Source organism: Pleurodeles waltl, chromosome 5, assembly GCF_031143425.1.
Source record: "Pleurodeles waltl isolate 20211129_DDA chromosome 5, aPleWal1.hap1.20221129, whole genome shotgun sequence".
Lineage (NCBI taxonomy): Eukaryota > Metazoa > Chordata > Amphibia > Caudata > Salamandridae > Pleurodeles > Pleurodeles waltl.
In genome coordinates this window covers 536,937,293-536,959,367 of record NC_090444.1, presented here as the reverse complement: position 1 = coordinate 536,959,367, position 22,075 = coordinate 536,937,293, and the positions used below count along the sequence as shown (strand labels likewise).

The following is a 22,075-nucleotide window of genomic DNA, read 5'->3' as shown; positions in this document are numbered from 1 at the left end:
TTGCTTCAACACCCTGAAGATGCTGAGAAAGATCTACAAGTGTCTACAAACCTACACTAGAAAGACCATCATCTAACCTCTCATCACCAGCAGGCTGGACTATGGGAATTCCCTTTACTCAGGAAGCACCATACACATCAGGAGAAGACTGCAAACCACCCAGAACGCAGCAGCCACACTGGTCCTCAACCTCCCAGGCAGGAAACACATTACACCCCATTGAAGGGAGCTCCTCTGGCTCCTAAAACACAAGCACATGGAGTTCAAGCTTCTCACCCGCACATACAAAGCACTTCATAACACAGGCCCAGCTAAACTGAACAGCGGCACAGACTTCCATCAACCATTCAGGCTCCTCCTAGCACACATTCCCCTATATTCAGAGATGCAGAACCAGAGGTTAAGCCTTCTCCTACATCAGTCATAACATGGGACAATCTCCACTGCACATCAGAGCCTCTTCCGCACTTCTTGATTTTCTGCCAGAAGCTTAAAACCTGGCTCTTCGAGTAGCTCACCACCCGTTCTGGCAGCTAGCCTTACACATGTACACAGAGGCAGGGTACCCACAAGGGTGATATCACGCTTAACAAATCAACTTAACACAACATGCTTAATTAGGCAGTATTTACTTTTACCAATTGGCCAAATGAAATATCACATAAATTTGATTAAAAAAAAGATTTTAAAACCAAAACAAAAGAACACCGTGACCCCTGTATAGCACCTAACTAACAGACGTTAACTTTCCCTGCCCCTTCAAGACTGCAATGTTGCATGATGCCCAGCAGGGAGTCGCTTAAGTGGTTCTTTTATTTAACATAGTAAGTAAGATCCTAGCTACGTCTTTTGCCTTTCTAACGGCTATTTTTCACTAATGACAATTATGTTGTTTATTTTGACTTGTAACCTAGGGTGTCCACTATTTACTTTGATCTTTTTTACATTGAGAAAAACCTTTTTTTCTGAAAGCGTTTTCAAATACTTTTTCCTCTAATCACAAAAAAGTATAACAATCCATTCCCTACTCTCACACCACTAAGGAATATGACAACAGTCAAAAAATACCTCACTGAAGGTTGAGGGAAATGGTGGGTACAGACCCTCATGACTAAAAAGGAGAGCATTTATGAAAATCACAGAGAAATTCATGGTAAAGAAGCTCTAGAATAGAATATAAACCTAACTTTATCTTTCTAAGGCCAGTAATATCCTCACATTCTGAAAATAAATTTCTTCATATAGACAGTGATTACATTTCCTACATGCAATTTAGGTCCGTGTTTTTCTTGGTGGCACTGCGCAGTACTGACTTTAAAGGCAAAATGAAAAGTACTGGTGACAAGGATCTCTTATAATTCACCTATTCATCTGAAATGACATATAGGTATACCACAAGGACCAAGATGGACTTATTCAAATGCAAGACCTTTATTTAAAAAAAATCTGGTCTTTCGCCAATTGCATCAATGTCCTAAACATATAACAGTGCTTCACACTTTTGAAAACCTTCTGAGCATTCAGTGCCATATTAAGTCTCAGATTATACAAGCTATTCTTCGTTTGGGCATGTCTCCTAGAAGGAAACCTACCTGTAGATCTACTCTCTACCTTTTTCTCAATCTTTTTACATTTTCAGTATAACCAGCATTAGTCATATCCTCTACATAGCTACTCGTCTAAGGAGCAATCTGCTCTGTCAGCCTGAAACCTTCAAATGATGACAAAGATGTTCATTTTATCAGTAGAAGCTAATGTACACCAGATTTTGAAATCAGTGGCAGAATGTAGAAAACTATACAGTCAGTGTTAAAACTTGCATTGTTATGGAGGAAAAAACACTCAGAGAAAGTGCAACAGCTAAAATGCTGGCAGATATCAAGTGGGTGGGTACAGAACAACTGAAGCAGAAGTACACTGTGAGAGATATGGCTAGTCCTGGAACAATACAAACTGCAACATATTAACTTAGGGGTTTGATGAAGGGTAAAAATGTGAGGCTTGCTAATCTCATGCAAAATGATGATGGCAATGCATCCTGGAGAGGGTGTGGCCACAGAATAAAACATTACTTACCTGTAACACAAGTGCTCTATCAATGGTCTCTTCATTAAATTCAGAATGGTAAGGGCCTCTGCCTACTATCCTGAGAGTGCTCAATGTAGGACGTTGGCTCTGTGTATACTATCTCAAAGTAAGAGATAGTGTGCACAGAGTCCAAGGGTTCCCCTTAGAGGTAAGATAGTGTCAAAATTAGATAATTCTAATGCTCTATTTTGTGGTAGTGTGGTCGAGCAGTAGGCTTATCAGAGGGTAGTGTTAAGCATTTGTTGTACACACACAGGCAATACATGAGGAACACACACTCAAAGACTTACTCCAGGCCAATAAGTTTTTATATAGAAAAATATATTTTCTTAATTTATTTTTAGAACCTAAATTTCAAGAATTGACGTAAATACATAAAATGCAAGGTACTCCACCCAGGTAAGTTAGGAACTTTGAATTAGAGTAATAACATATACAGTTTGTGTTAAAATGTCAATAAGCTATTTTAAAAGTGGACACAGTGCAAAAATCAACAGTTCCTGGGGGAGGTAAGTAATGGTTAGTTTGTCAGGTAAGTAAAGCACTTACAAGTCTTAGTTCCTGGGCATAGGCAGCTCACCGTTGGGGGTTCAAGGCAACCCCAAAGTTACCACACAGCAGCTCAAGGCTGGTCAGGTGCAGAGGTCAAAGAGGTGCCCAAAACACATAGGCGCCTATGGAGAACAGGGGTGCTCCGGTTCCAGTCTGCCAGCAGGTAAGTACCCGTGTCCTCGGGGGGCAGACCAGGTTTTTTTTCTAGAGCAGTGGGGGGGGTGGGGGGGGGGGGAGACACAGTTAGGCACACAAAACACACCCTCAGCGGCACAGTGTGCAAAGCAGGCGTCAGGTTTTGTATAGGAAACAATGGAGGGACCCGGGGGTCACTCTAGTGGTGCAGGCAGGGCACAGGGGGGCTTCTCGGGCCAGCCACCACCTGGGCTAGGCAGAGGGTTGCCTGGGGGTCACTCCTGCACTGAAGTTCGGTTCCTTCTGGTCCTGGGAGCTGCGGGTGCAGTGCTTGGTCCAGGCGTCGGGTCCCTTGTTACAGGCAGTCGCGGTCAGGGGGAGCCTCTGGATTCTCTATGCAGGCGTCGCTGTGGGGGCCCAGGGGGGTCGTCTCTGGCTACTCACGGGGTCACAGTTGCCAGGGAGTCCTCCCTGTGGTGTTGGTTCTTTGGATCTCGAGCCGGGGGCGTCGGGTGCAGAGTGTGAAGTCTCACGCTTCCGGCGGGAAGATTGAGTTCTTTAGAATTTGAAGAAAAGTTGCAAGTTTGTTGCAGGTTGTTGAGCAGAGGCGCTGCTCACAGGAGTTTCTTGGTCCTAGGGGTCAGGGCAGTCCTCTAAGGCTTCAGAGGTCGCTGGTCCCTGTTGGATGCGTCGCTGGGTGCAGGTTTTCGACTCAGGAGACAGGCCGGTAGGGCTGGGGCCAAAGCAGTTGTTGTCGTCCGTCGTCTTTGCAGGCATGTAGGTCAGCAGTCCTTCTTCTTGTTTCAGGATGCAGGAATCTGATTTCCTGGGTTCTTGGATGCCCCTAAATACTAAATTCAGGGGTGTGTTTAGGCCTGGGAGGGCAGTAGCCAATGGCTACTGTCCTGGAGGGTGGCTAAACCCTCTTTGTGCCTCCTCCCTGTGGGGAGGGGGGCACATCCCTAATCCTATTGGGGAAATCCTCCAAAACTAAGAAGGAGGATTTCTAAAGGCAGGGGTCACCTCAGCTCAGGGCACCTTAGGGGCTGTCCTGACTGTTAGGTGACTCCTCCTTGTTTTTCTAATTATCTCCTCCAGCCTTGCTGCCAAAAGTGGGGGCAGTGGCCGGAGGGGCGGGCATCTCCACTAGCTGGGATGCCCTGGGGCGCTGTAACAAAGGTGGTGAGCCTTTGAGGCTCACCGCCAGGTGTTACAGTTCCTGCATGGGGGGTGTGAAGCACCTCCACCCAGTGCAGGCTTTGTTCCTGGCCACAGAGTGACAAAGGCACTCTCCCCATGTGGCCAGCAACTCGTCTGGCTGTGACAGGCTGGCAGAAACTGGTCAGCCCCACACTAGAAGTCGGATTGGTATTCACGGAGAATCTCTAAGATGCCCTCTGGGTGCATGTTACAATAAATTGCATACTGGCATCAGTGTGCATTTATTGTGCTGAGAAGTTTGATACCAAACTTCCCAGGTTTCAGTGAAGCCATTATGGAACTGTGGAGTTTGTGTTTGACCAACTCCCAGACCATATACTCTTATGGCTACCCTGCACTTACAATGTCTAAGGTTTTGCTTAGACACTGTAGGGGCATAGTGCTCATGCACATATGCCCTCACGTGTGGTATAGGGCACCCTGCCTTAGGGCTGTAAGGTCTGCTAGAGGGGTGCCTTACATATAGACAACCGTGACGTCATAGATGGCTCCAACGATGCTGACGACGCTCGCAGAGCTGCTTGACGCACGCGGATCCGAACGACGCCGCACGATGGCGCGCGCGCAGGGTACTGCTCAGAAAAAACTCCGGATTCGAAGCTGACGCCAGGGAATTCTAAGGTAAGGAAGCTGCAGCTAGAAGTCTCTATCAGATTTTTACATTAGCAGCCCTGGCCTCTTTGATAACCTAGCTGGTATCAAAAGTAAACTAGTAGATCCTAAATGGGTGTCCTATATTAATAACTATGACAACTGCATGATTCAGGAGAACTGGGCTATTGATAGGGTGTGCACTGACGGGTTGTTAACATATAGCACTGAGGCTCAACCTTCTGGGAAACGTGGACGAGCCAGGGGAGGGATACTTTTTTGGCTGAACAACAACCTACACTGAACCCACCGTATTCTGACAATCAATCCCCTGATAGAATGGGTGTTTTACTTATTTCCTCTCAGGTTTGAAACTGGGGTTCATTAATGTTTATGCTAAAACAGTTACAGCTGGTTCAGAGATACTGGTTTTATCCCAGTTAGATGGGCTAGTTGAAATAAATCAGCAACATGTTAAGTTAATAGTGGTGGGTGATTTGAATACCTCTTTCGAGCCTTGTACCTACATTAATGACCTTACTGAACTAGAGGACGAGTAGTGGAGTTAACCTCAGTTAACTAGGAAGCAGCATCACTATTTTTCTTGTGCTGCTCTCCAACTAACCTCTATCACTGTAGGTCGAGGTATGAGAGCCTGTAATGTGTGCACATGTTCTGACTCAATTAGAATATCCACTATTAAGCATGGTCTTTACGCAAGCACCATTGATTATGTTTTCTTAGATATTAGGTTGTGGCCCCTGCTGGGGGATATCAAAGTAGACACTCGTCTTGATAGTGACCATAATTCTTTACTACTATTTCTTTCTGGTGATGCGTTCCGAAGGTCCAACACCATCCGTCGCACTGAAGTACAGGAACCCTTGTCTGCTAGCAACTATTGACGAGTCTTGTCGCCATGTGTAATGTCTAATCCATATTTGTATGTAGAAATTTATGACATGGTTGTGACAGACTTTTCTAAATAATGAACATTTAGTTAATATCGATATTTCGATTCTCAGCATTCATAAGTCACTTTTCATCACATTACAAGGAATGTTTTATAAGAAAATCAACCCTAGGCAGCCCGCTATGGAGACTAAATGGTATAATGCTGAATGTCGAGCATCAAAATTCTAACTGAAAGGAGCTGTTAAGAGATCGTGCTTGGGCGGGGATTCGAGAGTCTAGGATGAACTACAAAAGCTCTCTTGACAATGTCAAAAGAATCTGGGAGGATAAAATGTGTCAGGATCTGTTTTTAGCTGTAAAACAGAAGAATAATAGGTCATTCTGGCAGATCCTCTCTTATGGCAGTAATGATAATTTCAGGATTTACCATCATCATATCCAACCTGAGACCTGGGTTACCCCCTTCGCAAATTTGTACGTCCCACAAGCTTCTAACCAAGAAGGCACTGTGACCTATAATCCGGGGTCATTAATTTCCACTAACATCGATGAGGAAGCTGATGAGCAAGATGATATAGACCCAGTGCACTTCTCTTTAGAAGACACTACCAGTGCTATAAGTTTGCTCAGGTCAGCTAAAGCACCTGGTCCAGACAACATTCTCGGTGATCTGTACTAATCAGAATCTATAATTTGGGCTAGCTATATCACTCTGATCTCTAAAGCCATATCAGCTGGGAATTAAATTCCTGATACCTGGAGAGGGGCTCAAATAATACCTGTGTACAAAAAGGGTGACCCATGTATTCCCTCTAAATACAGGCCTATAAGCCTTATCGACAATTTGCAAAAAGGTTTTGCAAAACAAGTTCTTAATAAGTTGCTGGGACAAGGTAAATCATGTGTTTTCCCCTCTTTAAGCTGGCTTTTGACCAAAGACTAGTATCTCTGACTAGGTATTCCGATTGGCTCTACTTTATTGGAAGTATGTATTATTAGCCACGCAGAAATTGTACGTGACCTTTGTTGATCCCAGGGCCGCATTCAACCTTGTTCCTAGAGGGAAACTGTGCAGCATTATACCTAATATGGGTATCCCTAGGAACTTGGTATGCCTTTATCCAAAACTGCATGAGGGAGATTATGCTCAGGTCTGATGGGGCTGTAAAGGGAAACTAGCAGCATGTATTCCCATCCAGCGAGGCGTACGGTAGAAGTGCGCCCTTCCACCCTCTCTATTTACCTTGTATGTAAATTATGTGGAGCAGATACTCCTTGACTGTCAGAATGATTCATGTCTTAAATAACAAAAAAATACCAACTTGCTTTTTGCTGACTATGCTCTTCTTATTTGCAGGCTTCAAGACTTAATTGATAATTTTTGGGGAGAGACTAGGAATTGAACGTATCTAAAACCAAATTCATGGTGTTTAGTCTTGGGGCGATTACAAATTGTACAATGAAAGTTGGCAGGGCATTGGACAAATTCAGTTGGGAATCTCAACTCAACAAAAGGTTCCCTTCTTATACAGCACAGATCAAAGGCCATTTTGCTGTAATATAAGGGTACTTACCGTAACTGCAACTGTCTCTAAACTCTGGGTATTAGTTAGGCATCTTTAACATTTTAAGATGGCCGCCATAGTCACTAGAATGGTCACACGACCTGTCACTTCCTTATTTAAACACGCCGGGAAGACTGGCAAAGATTGATTCAGACTCGCGTGGGTTGATCAGATGCGGATGGAGACAAATATTATCAGTCCCATATTTAGAAGGTATGAATATGCCACGGTGAAGGCTGAATTGTCTACAGTTTATTTTGTATGATGGTTATGCGATTTTAATATTTGTGGATATGTTTACTTGGGCTTGTAGGTTAAAGTCCCCTTGTGTGTTGCTACGGAGTCTATTTTTGAAACCTGTTGTAAGTAGTGGAATGTAGTTATTTTGGTTGGGAGCCCGACACAGTGTATAATATGGTGCGCGCTTTCTATGTTTTTGAGATACTTTTTGAACTTTCTTTGTCATGTAGGTGATAGCCTATTCTAGTATCCACACCTGTGTTAGTGGTGTTTTCTTGGGTTTAACAGGTGCTACACATGGTGTGATTTAGCTGATTGCACATATTGTTTTATAATTAATTTTCCTTATGAGTAGGTATTATTTTACAACACTGACTCCTGATGATGGTCTGACGGACATTTGACTGCCACCACAGACCGAAACTTCAACATTACCTTCTCGTTTGACAAGCTAGATTAAAAGACCATGATACTGCTTGAATTTAGACTAAATACCAGGCAATTATGGTTCAGTACTGCGTCAGGATGAAAGTTATAATCCCTTTATGGATCTTCTATCGGGTTACAATCGTGTGATCTTGTGGGGTTATATACAGTGTTGAACTTCCTGAATCTTATTTATTAATAAATTAGATTATAACAGGAGGGAGTTGTTTTATTCACCAATTGAAGACTGGATCTTATGTACACAAGTTATACCTAAACAATTTCTCTAGTTGCATTTTTAAGTGAGAAATTGTCTGTACCCAGTTCCTAGAGGAATACTGGGTTGCCCCTAAGGGTGTCGATTAACTTTCTAAAAGTGTAATTTCTAAAATAATAATTTAAAATCTGACCTCACTACTAAAGAGGACTTTAAATTATAATTGAAAAGAGTGTAGCAATTATTTTTCTAGCTGCCACCAATTTGAATTTAGCATTTGATTAATGTAACAATGTAGCCCAATGATGGCTGAAGGCATACAGCCTTGCAACAGTAAGAATATTTTTGGGAGTATATTTTACTGTTCAACATTAATTTCTATATGCCACACTTTTACATATCTGTAGCCTACTCTTATTAGCAATAAGGTCTAGATATTTAATGAACATTTAAAAGGAAGGTTTCAGTTTGTTAAAAGGGTTTGTTTGACAGATCAAATGGGCAGTTTAGAACTGCCACAGGCAGGTTACCTGTGGGCAGCTACCAGTTTCTTACATGCAGCCTGTAAGTGTGTGCGCACACGTGTTCACTTTTAACCAGCCAGTACCCCTTACCAAGTTGCAGTACAGTGGCCTCATTTTAAAAGGTGACACTAGTGGTAAACACACAAATTAATATGCAATTACTGGGAGTGAAACTCAGATAGGGAGACTTACCCACAGTAAATGCTCTAAAACCTGGTGATCCAATGCGGAAAAAAATCCTGTTGTACTAAATGGGTAGATGCCATTTGCAACACTGAGAAAAAAGACCCAGAATCAGTAGGAAACAGGCAGATTCACCACTGAGGGTTCTACTGAAGGTGAACTCTACTAAGAAAATTGAGAGAAAAAGTTTTAAACCAATACCTAATGTTCAGAAAAATAATCTTAATATCATATAAATGGAAAACATTGAATTAAATATAAATATGCTTTCTAGAGAATTGTTCTGTGTTAAATAGAGATGAAAGGGCTTCGTTATGTGTTCTGGATTCCACAGATCCGGAGAAAAACCTGAGAGACTATAACTGTTCTGCATGCAGGGATTGTGGTGGTCCAATGAAGCCTTGAAGTAACAATACAGTCTTTCTTTATGCCTGAAACAACAATGCCCTTTTGTTTTGTTTACCTTCAAAAAGGGCAAAGGAAGAAGCATTTCAGAGCGGGAATATAGTTATATGTTTTTAATCCATTTTGAATTTTACAATGGGTTTCCACATTTCCTGAATTTGGTTTTCAAAAGATCAATAATGTTAAGCAAATGTTGCTGTACATGGGTATTTTTTGTTGTACTTTGAGAGATTATACTCCGCTTTAAAGTATGTTTCAGGATCCAGTATGTTGCAGGACTATATAGTGTTTACAAATATATCACTTGACAGAGAAGTACTGCACTTAAATCTTCAAAGGTTTTCTTATGCATTTTCAAGATAAAACTTGTGGGAGGAAAAATAATTTAATCACACAATGGAAAGTAATCTACAATATTTCAGAATGAAGATTATACTATGTGTAAGCAAACTTGTTAAAAAAAAGACGGAGTTGACAACAAATAAAGTGGTAAAATGAACTTAGCTTACTGCTTTATCTCCAAAAATCCCAGCCTCTCTTCTTGCTTGCTCTAACCAAGCTTCGGCTGCCTCAGTATTTGTCATTGCCTTTAATTTTAGAGAAGGTGTCTCCATAGGAATTTCTAAAACCTGGGTTCTTGGCTTCACTGTTCGCAGGACCTCAGCAGGGGTAATGTGATCTCCTATGTGGCAATTGAATATAAAAGTAATTACAAAAATTACTTTGAGCACTCATAGACATTAATGCACTTAAAACAAATGCTAGGAACAAAAGTATTAGCATAATTTGGGTTACATCAATTATCTGTCTTGTCTGTGTGCATAATATTGATTATCATTCAGCACCTTCCACTTTTCATTATTCAGACAGATGGACAGATTTAGGAAAGTGCTTATCATAAGGTATTATGGAATACACTTTTGAATAGTACACGTGAAAACTAAAAATAATTTCATACGCAAAAGTCAAAAAAGCCCCAAAAGTTACCAAGGCAGCTGGAAAATAAAACCCTGCTAATCTGTAAACTGGCAACTACCAGTGAGAAAGCAATTGTCTTTACACACAACTCTCAATGAAATACTAATGAGACATTGATTCTATTGCAGGATCATAGGTTCCTTCTTTTAAATAAAGCAGTGAAATTACTCAATCCCAGAGTATCCTCCTCTGATTAGCTCCACCTCTCTCTGGGGCACGAAGGTAAGTTGTACTCATGAATGTTTGTAAAGCATTTATCTAACATTGTGAATTCTGAGAATAGTTGTGATCTGATTAAAGTCAGACATGTAGGGTTCCACCATGTGGGGTTGAGTTGTGGACTAAGGAGGTCAGGGCTCTGTGCATGTTCCCGAGGAATGATGATGGCAGTATGCTTCTGACTAGACCCAGATTTCCTGGGACCATAAAGCAAAGGTTTTCAACTTGCTCACTTCTGCTTCACTCGCTCCATCTCCACACTGATTTGCTAAATGTGGAAGTATTCTGATGGCTCTCTGTATATTCTGAGGGCAACTGCTGGGCATGGAAAGCAGCCTTATTTGCTGCAGTCATAGGCATGGTTCTAAGATAGTGCATGATGTACATAGAAGTGCATGAATGGTCTTTATGATCTTCTTCCATTGTCTTCATATTAGTGCACAAAGACAATGGTATTGTTTAGCTGCAAAGCTCTGAGCCACATTAGCTAAGAGCTTGTCTCCAGAGCTGTAATGGCATGCCTTCTCCTTCTCCCTCTGAAATAAGTTTATGACAGAGCATAACACTGCAGATAGCCCACTGGTGAGAGTACTATATGGAAACTTAGACTCTGCATTTGCTTTTTTTTAGATGACAGATAGTCTCCTTAAGTTATTCCTAGGCATTAAAGCTTGACAGCATAGCTATAAATAGTGCCCTACTCACATGATGTCAGTCTTACAGTATGACTGCCCAGGACTCTGAGAACATCAATATCCTAGATGATGCAGACTCTAGTAATCACCTCTAAAAGGGGCATGCTGCATAATGTTTAAGCATGTTCTTGGATCATCTGTGAAAGAAAGAGTTGTCTGAGGAATCTTACGTGTAACACCATCCATGACCAGTAAACTGCACCCTATATCCTCCTCCAGTCCATCATGTAACACAAGCTAAGTGTGCTTATATAGCTACTTGAAGAGCGCAAACCTAGTTGGACAGCAAAGTAGCACGGGGAGGGTCGGGAATTGGGCGCTAAAAAAGCTCTCAGTTACTATTCAAGATCATTTATAATGAAGAATGATGTCCATGGATGAATCCTACTGTATACTATGTAATGTTCTCTGCAGGGATGGGACATTGGCTCCTTTCTGAACTACAGAAAGATATTGTCCAGATGTTTACATTAATGATCCAGATACCAAGAGAATAGGAAGAGAAGGGTAATCTTCAGAATCTCTCCTTTTTTCACACTTTTTTTTATTTCAGTCTGGTGATGATGTGGCCCTCACTTTTAAATAAACCACTGTCGAATTAAACATCTGCTGCTTTTTCACGTTGACCTAAAATTGATTTGGAGTTTTGTCAATGCTGAAGAGGTCTTTTCCTATACAAGTGGCCATGGAGCAGGCCTGCCACAGACAATCCTTTTGGTTGCATGTGAGCTGTCCTGTTTATACGCTATACTTCTGAAATGGGCTATCATTCACATGTAGTTCCTTTTACAGATGAGCTTGAATACACAAGCTGTCACCATTGTAAGACCATCATGGGTAAGTCCTTAATTGAGAGGCAATCTTGCATAAGGTATCATAAGCAGACCACTGTAGATAATTAATTTTCTTGTTGACAGGCCACGGTATTTGGGGTCACTGATGAGGAATCTATTTGTGAATGAGCAATTACGGATGAGCTACTCTGCAGCAGACTGCCATTAATGAACAAGGTTGCAGTGGATGCGCCTTTCTTATGAGTAATAGAAGGTAAGGCCTTCTTATATGTCTCATCATGGACATCATGTTGTAGATAAGCCTTCATGTCGTAGATGAATAATAATGTATAATATTTTATTGATGAAGGGTTCTGTTATACACTAGGATCTCAGTCATAGTTGGCCATAAAAGGGTCATGGAAAGGTGGTCCTGTAATGGTTTCCAACAAAACATTCCCAACAGATCTCCCCAGGAAAGATGCACACTTCAGAGAAGTCTAAAAAAAAGAGGTAGACTCTGTCACAAAAGTACTTCACATGGGCAAGATTACCAGGTGCATGGAAAAGAGACACTCATTGAAGAATGGGAGTAATAGTAAAGGCGCACAGCAAGCTTCAGAAACATCCAAAAATGAAAATTGGTTTGCCCTAAGCTATTTACGCATATGATGCAAGAAGAAGTATTCAAAATTATACTCCCTGGCATATCTTCCCATCCAGTGATTCTTTTCTTCTGTTATGGTCAATTGTAGTATAATACTTTCAACAAATCTACCTACTTACAGTTGCAAGATTTTGTTGGTGAGGGTCACTCTCTCTACTAGTAATAGTTTTAAGATAGACCCACACATTGAGTACCACCATGCAGTACACTCCTCCACAACTACTCTGTATTGTTGCTGAGACAGCAATACCATCGGTGAATCCTGTTTGGTGCATTCTTTCTGTTCCAGGGATGAGTGCCTTGTACTGGATGGTTTAGTATCTGAATAAACATGTGAGCCCCGTTAAGCTAATTGATTCAGCTCTAACAGCTGAAAAAACACGCACATTTCCCTTCAGCTTTTATCACCCTATATGACTACACTATGGCTAGTAAGTTCATTTATACTGTTACAAGACCGAATTTGAGTTTGTAACCAGTGCATTTGCTTTCAAACAGGATAACTCATTCATAGGAGAGTTGCTCCTTTTGTAAAAACCACTACAGTCACTGGTTATCAGTTTAAAAATCTTAGGAAAGTCCATAGCTTCTAGGTATGGAGAAAAAACATCTGTAGACCATAAACCTAATCAATGTATTTAAGTAAACAAATTATGTCTAACTCAGACTGCTAGCCCAAAACAAGTGAAGTCAAAAATAATACATACATCTTAAAGTTCTGCTGCCTGGATAATGAACAAAGCAGAATGATGGATAGCTATGCAAAGTTTGTTTTTAACAGGATGGTTCATGCTTGATAGTCCTGTTTCAAAATAATCTAAAGCTATTAGAAGCCCAAGGCTGAAAAAAATCAATTATTTATAGGTAACTATATTTCTCCACTGTCGGTGTGTGTAATAGACTCATGTGTGACACTCCTCCTTTGAGAGCTATTACTTTTTATTGTACACTTATGCTCTGGAAATCTGAAGATGGTCCATCGAATCTGAGTTTGCCTAGCCCAGTGCATTGGCCTGTCAAAAAAAACAGAGAATGAGGTGTAAGAGTTACAGATACTAATGTGTTAAATATGACTTTCATAATACCTTTTTATCCTCCAGGTTGTGATCATGCTCCTCAATGAGATCTTCATTTGAAACAGATAGTTTGAACCTATGACATGCTGTATTTTGCATCTCCTAAGTCTTTTGCTTATAATTCGTCACTCAAGAGAATAGTTGGACTTCTAGCTTTATATGGTCATCGACAGCAATACAGAAGTATGCACTATTCAATCAGTTTATTCTAAAACGTGTCAACAGATTCCTGCTAAAACAGGAAAACATTCAATATGTTTGCACCTCAGGCCTCACTAGTTTTAAGTTGGGGAGATCTTGCACAAAAGAATGACTTTGGACTAAGCCAGCCTTAGTAGTCTTCAAAAGGGAAATGTACCTGTTTGATACATTGGTAGTTACAAATGTTGCTGGAACACATTGTTAGTTGCATTCCTCTTCAAGGCGTGATGCTTCTTTTGGGTAAGAGATCCCACACCATCTATTTGTTGAAAACCTGGAAAGCATATGCATGCTACTCTATCCATTGTGTTTTTCTGTGAAATATGTTTAGGATCTATTGTTGAGGAAGGATATTAGGACATTGAAATAAGGATAAATGACCTTCATTGTGATTCCTGTAATCGTAATTCTAGCTTTTCCTTATAACAGCCCCCAACGTATGTCAACTGGTACTTACTCTGCTACAACATAACCATCAAGATGTGGAGGTGGTTGGTGACGTAAAGGTAGGTGGAGGGGCTTGGCATATGGGGCCAGAACATGTTTTCAATAAATAGTTTCCTTCTGAGCATTTCTGGGCAGTCCTGAAGCAGCAGGTTTCCCAACTAGCGTTGAAGGAGGGATAGCTTGAACCAAGAGCAAAAAATTATTATTTCTCTTCTTCTCTCTTAGCTTTCTGTCTGCATTTATGCTGTGACAGAACTCTTTTTCCATGGATATTTAGAGTACAATAAATAGATGGGCACATAGGTATTTTATTCAATGGACTGTCATTTGATATGGCCTCCACCCAACATAGCCCTGCATAGGTTTTTCCGTTTTCTGCCCCCTCCCCTTAGAGAAGATCCACCAATTTTTAGTCCAATCTGTCCCGAAGGGGTGTAGGGGGTGAAAACCGCAAGATACCGGGGAATACATTTCTGTGTGTTTGTTAACTGGATGATGGTCTGCATGTACAGGTGTTTAGCTGGCTGTGTGTACTGGCAACTGGCTGACAATGAGTGTGGCTGGCATTTGGATGATGGTGTGTGTGAACTGGTGTCTGGTCAGCGCAAGGGCCCCTCCCCTCAAGGGTGTCAATTTCTTGCCTTTGCTTTGTGCCCCCCTTACAGGCAGATCAAACGTTTGTGATGCTGATCTGCCCCCAAGGGCAGACTTCCCAGTGTTTTATAATGTTAACTGTTTTATTTCTTGCCATCATTTGCATTTGTGATATTAATGTTTTATTCCTCCTTTTGGTGCAAAGCTTTTGCTTTTCTTGGTGGCAACTCATGCTTGCAGTTTCGGCATTGGTAGATCTGCAGTCTGTTTAGTTGCATGTGTTTTGGCAAGAAAACGCTTTTTGTACTGTTTACTTCAAATAAGTATCATTGCCCTGCATGAATGTTTTTTGAGTGGTGTGATAATTGCAGCATTTTTAGCTTCTGTTTTATTGTGTCAAATTCTCTCTGGATTTGGGATTTGTGCAAGATGTGCATTGTGTTGTCTTGTGTGTAATTTTCTTTTGTTTTTCTTTCTAGTGGGATATGGTTGGTGCTGGCAGTGTATGTGCAGAGTAGGTGCAGGTGATCCTCAGCCTAGCTGCCTCTGGAAAGTGAATGGCATTGTTTGCGAGTATATAGGTCTTTTTGTGCTTTTGTATTGTTTTACTTTTCCTTCCAGATTACCATATGCCAGTAGTTTTACTTTCTGTTTGATAAAACCACAGTTTGCTTATTACTTATTTTACACAGTGTTGGTTATTGTTGACTAATTTGTTCTGTTACTTTTATTAGCATGGATTATGGCTAACCGTAGGTTGACTGCTCTGCAGGTTGCTGGTTTGTGTGTCAAATCTTCCTCTGACCACGGCTGGAGACTGAATCTGTATCTGAGGCAGAGGACGAAGTTAAAGATTCTGGCAGTAAATTTTCTGTCCAAGATGAATCATCTGATGATGAAGACACTATCAGTGTGGAGCAAGTGCCTCCTTTACAGGAGGACACTGATATCCCGGTAATGCAGCATGAGGAATCTGGATTGCAGCCTGGGGCTGGAAAGTTTACATTCGAAGTGCTGAACTCTGGGTTGCCCCAAACATGGTGCAGACTGTGTTGCCTGCCTTCATGGGTGTCGCAGGATGTACTGTCAACAGTGAAAACATCTTGGACAATGTATTTTCGGATGAGATTGTTGACCAGACTAATTTGCATGCTAAACAGTATTTGATCTATTAATCAGGATTTGTAAAGTGCGGCTAATCACCCGAAAGTGTATCCAAGCGCTTGTAGTTCCTGGAGAAAGCAGTGGAAACAAAGGAAAAAGCAAGGAGAAGGCACACAAAAATGGGGGAAAAACCAGGAGAAAGCATTGAGAACGAGGGAACAGCAAAGAGAAGGCACACAAAAAACAAGGAAAAAAGGAGAGAGCAGTGAAAACAAGAGGAAAGCAAGGAGAAGGCACACAAAGAACAGATAGAAAAAGGAAGGAGAAAGCAATGAAAACTAGGGAAAAGCAAGGCGAGGAAACACAAATAAACAGAGGAGAGAGCAATGAGAACGAGGGAAAAGCAAGAAGAGGCCAAAAAACAGGGGGGAAAGTAAGGAGAAAGCAGTGAGAGCAAGGGGAAAGAGAGCAGAAGGCGGGGGAAAAACCAAGAAGACAAGAGCAAGAACGATGCAGCAGCACAGGACGAGCTGGGCCTGGGACCTGCTCAATGAGCTTGCACAGCGGCCTTTGTTGTGTAGATCCTGAGAGGAGGAAGGGGTGCTGCAAGACGGTAGACGGGGTAAGGCAGGAGGCGGGAAATAATGGGCGGCAGCGGCAATGAGGGGAAAAAGGAAGGAGATGGCAGTGACAACAAGGGAAAAGTAAGGAGAAGGCACACAAAAACGGGAGGAAAAACAAGGAGAAAGCAGTGAAAACAAGGGAAAAGCAACAAGGCCCACAGAAAACGGGGGGGAAGCAAGGAGAAAGCTGTGAGAGCGAGGGAAAAGCAAAGAGAAAGCACACAAAAAAACAGGGGAAAAAGCAAGAGAAAGGAGTGAAAACTACGGAAATGCAAGGAAAGAGCTCCCAAAAACGGGGAAAAGAACAAGGAGAGAACAGTGAGAATGAGGGAAAAGCAAGGCGAGGGAATAGAAAAAATCGGGGAAAAAGCAAGGAGAAAGCAGTGAGAACGAGGGAAGACAATCAAGGAGAAGTCACTCGAAAAACAGGGGAAAAAAGCAAGAAGACAGGAGCAAGAGTGATGCAGCAGCATGGGGAGAGCTGCTGCATGCTGCATTTGAGGGACAGCAATGCCAGACGTAAGCCCCACCCTAGAGTTAGCAAGCGGACTCCCAAAAATCTGGATGAGGAAGAATTTCTAGGGTTTATTTCTGTCTACTAGTCCCTTAATGGCAACTGCTATATTTCCTGCAACTATGAGTCGTGATCGGTATTTGCTTCTGCTTTGGATGCTGCAGTTTGCTGATAATGGTTCAGCATTGCCATGGGATCACCCAGATTGTAACTGTCCCTTCATGATTTGGCCTATCCTTAATCATTTTGTCGATTGCTTTTCAGAGATCTATGTTCCAGGGTAAGAAATAGCTGCGGATGAGTCTTTGGTCCTGTTCAAGGGCCATTTGTATTTTAGGCAGTACATTCCTAGCAAGAGGGCATGTTATGCAATTAAGATATACATGCTCTCAGAGTAGTACTGGCTATGTCTATAATTTCAGGGTATAGACTGGCAGGGATTCTTCTATTGACCCCCTTGGTTGTCTGTCCACTTTGGAGTCATTGAGACAACTGTGTGTGAACTTGGTAGAGGACTTTTAACAAAGGTCACCATTTATACGTAAATAACTTATACACCGGTGTGCAATTGTTCAAAAAATGTTCAAAGTGGACACTGATGCATGTGACACAATCTTCTCTAACCATAAAGGTTACCCTAAAGAGCTTGAATGTACAAAGCTTTAGAGGTGACAGTGCATTGCCTTGCATAGTGGTGAACTTCTAGCTGTGAAATTATCAGACCGTAGAGATGTCCGCATGCTGACAACCATTCATGATGAAAGTACTTCACCTCTGACTGTTTGGGGTCAAGTTGCTTAAGTGTGCTAACCTGTGTACCTTTTAGACTACAATAAGCACACGGATGGTGCAGATAGACTAGATAGGAAGCTGGAACCTTATAGTGTTGTTCGTAAGTCATACGTCGGGTATAAAAGTGTTGGCTGTTCATTTGTTTCATTTGGCAACCTTCAATGCTTTTGTTGTATTCAAGGATTGTTCTCCAGATGGAAAGATGACTTTTGTTCAGTTCCAGTAGTTTGTAATAGGCCGCCTTGCTGTAGTGGAACAGACAAGTGTTCGTAGATTTGGAGTGATGGAGGATCTGGCTAGGTTGAAAGGTCACCACTTTCCTGATTACATCCCTTCCACACCCAAAACAACGTTCCCTGTAGGAGATGTAGAATCTGTGACTGAAGAGGTGTATGAAAGGAGATCATATGTACTGTCCCGAGTGTCCTTCTAATCCTGGGTTATAAGTGCCCGCTTGTTTTAAATAGTACCACATGCAACTCAAGTAAGCAACTATGAGAGTAAAAGTGAACAGACTGGTCTGTATCGTTTTATATTTTTTGTTTAGTTTCAATGTTGGCTGTAGTTTGATGTATTTAGTTATAGCTGTTTTGTTTGAAGTCATAGTTGGTTTTTCATCCAATTCAAACTGGTTTGTGTGTTTTTTTTTGTTTAAAAAAAATGTGAAATTGGTGTATGTGGACTGGCACTTGGCTGACCGTGTGCATGGACTGGCGCCTGACTAGTTGGTGTGTGTGGACTGGCGCTTGGCTGGCAGTGTGCGTGGACTGGTGCTTGGTTGGATGTGTTTTTGGACTGGCACTTGGCTGGCGGGGTGTGTGGACTGCCGCTTAGCTGGCGATGTGCATGGACTGGCGCTTTGCTGGTGGTGTGCGTGGACTGGTGCTTGGCTGGTGGTGTGTGTGGACTGGTGCTTGGCTGGTGGTGTGTATGTACTGACTTGCTGTTGGTCGCTAAACACACATTGCCAGCCAAACATCAGTCCACACAGCCCCTCAGCTGCCAGGCGGTGTGATTGGTATGTTGGTCTTGTGGGCGTATGAAAGTGAAGGGCCCTTGAATGGCACTGTTTTTTTTTGTAAGTGTTGTAATGTGCTGGGACCGCGGCTGGCAGTGTGAATGATTTTGTGTGTGTCAAGCATCGAAGGTAGGTGAATGGCCTGTAAAGCAGCTTGCGCCTTGCCGTGGCTTTATAGCTCACGAGCTGTGAGTCACTGGTTCAGCAAATCAGAACTTTCAATTATTACCACTGAATTTCATTTTTGTGAAATCTTTGTTAATAAAAACTACATTTTGAACTTTTCACTCACCCTCATGTCAAATCCAACCAGTATGTGTGCATACTTTAGGAGTAGATGGTTGAGCAGTAATATTTGTCTTTTCTGTCCTTCTGTGCCCGGGTGTACATTGTCTCTAGGGAAAAATACAAACTCTAGATATTTTTGTTAACTAGGCACCAAAGCGACTCCAGGGTGGCTCGTGTGGATCCCTCAAAGTACTGGAATCTGCTGTGAGCCACAAACTTCCTGCGACCCAGAGTTCCCATGTATCTCCTTATAACAATTAGGGTTGGGCGGTGAACTCTGCTCCGCTTGCAGAGTTTGAGGAGTTTTTCCCACTCCGCTCCCAGCGAGATTTCTCAACAAGGCAGTTGCAGATAGTCTGCACCGCTCGCATTGAGAAACCTTCCAACATGTGAATTGAGGAAGCTGCCACTTGAGTAGAAAATCTATTGCGCTGTGTGTGGTACCCTTTGCGCTGATTTTTCAGCGCAGGACAAACACCTGCCGCTTAACATCAGCGCGAACGGCGCAACCTAACACACTCTGTGCTTGTGGAACTCCGCGTAGAGCGGCTGAGTTTTTTGGTCACCACGCGGAACTTCGCGAACTCTGCCCAGGCGTAATAAAAACGGTACTTCGCCTGCGTGAGTGGGCCTTGTGCCCACAAAAAAGCAGGGTCTAACACGCAATGTGGCAACATCAACAAAAGGGGTAGCTGCAGTTTTTGCTCCTGGGTTCAACTGCCGCACAGAAAAACCTACCAAACTCAGGCATTTCTGAAAATCTAGACACCCAGGGGAGTAGAGGGTGATGTGCTTTTGTGGATCACATAAAAATGTTCTACCCAGAATGTCCTACAAACCTATCCCACTGGTGTGGCTGGGCCTAGGGCCCACAACAGGAAGGAATCAAACTAAGATCAATGGGGGTTCTCGCAAAGAGACACTCATTGACCTTCGTTTGGTCTGTTCCTGTTGTGGGTATTTTCTTGATTCCTATTGATTTCAGAACTTTCCATCAAAGAAATGTGAAGAAAATGTGTGCTTTTTAAGTCAAAGTTAGAGGTTTGCAAGGGCTTCTGGATAGGGAATCCCAGTGGGAGCCACACAAGTCACCCCATCTTGGATTCCCCCAGGTGTCTATTTTTCAAAAATGTGTAGGTTTGCAAGGTTTCCCTAGGTGCCAGCTGAGCTAGGGCCCAAAATCTTCAGCTAGGCACATTGGAAAGAAGGGGTCAGTTTTCTAGGAAAAATGTGATGTGTTCTTGTTTTATCTTGGCACCTTTTATATCACGGCCAAAGGCTCTACCCACACATGTGAGGTACCACTGTTATCGGGAGGCTTGGGGGGAATGATAAGTGGTGGGAAATTAGTTGCTCCCTGCAGAATACAGAACCTTCCATCACAAAAATGTGAGAAAAATGTGCTTTTTCAGCCAAGGTTTGAGGTTTGAAGGGCTTCTGGGAAGGAAAACCTGGTGTGAGCCACGCAAGTCATCCCACCCTGGATTCCCCCAGGTTTCTGGTTTTCCAAAATGTGTAGGTTTGCTAGGATTCCCTAGGGGCCGGCTGAGCTAGGGCCCAAAATCTACAGCTAGGCACATCACAAAAAAAAACAAAAAGGTCAGTTTTCAATGAAAAAAAGCAGTGTCCATGTTGCGTTTGGTACCTTCCGTGTTGCTGGCACTAGCCCTACCCACACACATGAGGTGCCATTTTTATTGGGAGAGTTTGGGGAATGCTAGGTGGGATAAAATTAATTGCTCCCTGCAAATTCCAAAACTTTTCATCACAGAAATGTGAGGAAAATGTGTTTTTTCAGTCTAAGCTTGAGGTATGAAAGGGCTTCTAGATAGGAAAACCTAGTGGGAACCACAAAAGTCACCCCACCCTGGATTCTCCTAGGTGTTTGGTTTCCAAAACTGTGCACGTTTGCTAGGTTTCCCTAGGTGCCGGCTGAGATAGGGCCCAAATCCACAGCTAGCCATATAACAAAAAAAGGGTCAGTTTACAATGGAAAAATGTGATTTGTCCATGTTGCGTTTTGGTGCTTATATTGTTGCAGCAACAATCCCTACCCACACAAGTGAGGTACCATTTGTATCAGGCACTTAGGGGAACACAGAATGGTAGAACAAGTGTTATTACCAATTGTATTTCTCTATGTTTGTGCCTTCCAAATGTAAGCCAGTGTGTAAAGAAGATGGCATGTTGAAAAATGCCCTCTAATTCACATGCTAGTATAGGTACCAAAAATTCAAAGATGTACAAATAACCACTGCTTCTAAACTCCACATCTTGTACCCGTTTCGGAAATACATATGTTTCCTTGATATCTATTTTTCATTCTATTATTGTACCATATGAATTGCTCTGTACACGGTACACAATGAAAAAAACATTGCAAGGTGCAGCTCAGTTTTTGGGCTTTGGGTACCTCGAGTTCTTGGAAAACCCACAAACCCTATATATCCCGTCAACCAGAGAGGTCTAACAGATGTATTGGTTTTGTAAATCGGCCATTGTGAATAAAAACCGTTGTCATAAATGGACATTTGTTCCTACTAATTTTTCATATTTTTTATTTCAACACTTGGAGGGTCATTACGAGTCTGGAGGTCGCATGACTACCAGACTCGCTGGCAGGCGGAAACACTGACAGGCCTGCGGTGAAGTCCTATTAGGGTTCAGGCCGCAAAGGCGATCTGATGGTGGGTAGAGTTTGGTGGGCGGCAGCAAACTCTTAATGACCCCTTTAGTTTCTTTGGGAAAACCTTGAAGGATCTACACAAATGACCCCATGCTAAATTCAGATTTTCTTCTTGTTTTCAGACATGTGTAGCTTTCCAGGATGCATCATGAGCTTCACACCTGTTTCCACCACAAACTGGAAGGAGGTTGAAAGCACAAAAAAATAGGAAAAACCTGCTCTCTCCCAGTAAAACGCTAAAACTGTGGTTAACACTTTAGTTTTGTCATTCAGGTCTGCCTGTTCCTGAAAGCTGGGATGTTGGTGATCTTAGCACCACAAACTTTTCTTTGATCCCA

At 42.3% G+C, this 22,075-nt stretch overlaps 1 protein-coding gene across 2 annotated transcripts in view; it reads right to left on the bottom strand.

Annotated features, from left to right (window-relative positions):
* Positions 1–22,075, bottom strand: part of CFAP36 (cilia and flagella associated protein 36) — a 381,823-nt gene that overhangs the window by 145,201 nt on the left and 214,547 nt on the right. For both annotated transcript variants that reach the window (XM_069234356.1, XM_069234355.1), the window contains exon 8: positions 9,572–9,744. In XM_069234356.1, coding sequence (XP_069090457.1) covers positions 9,572–9,744 — 173 coding nt within the window. The remainder of the gene's footprint in view (positions 1–9,571; positions 9,745–22,075) is intronic.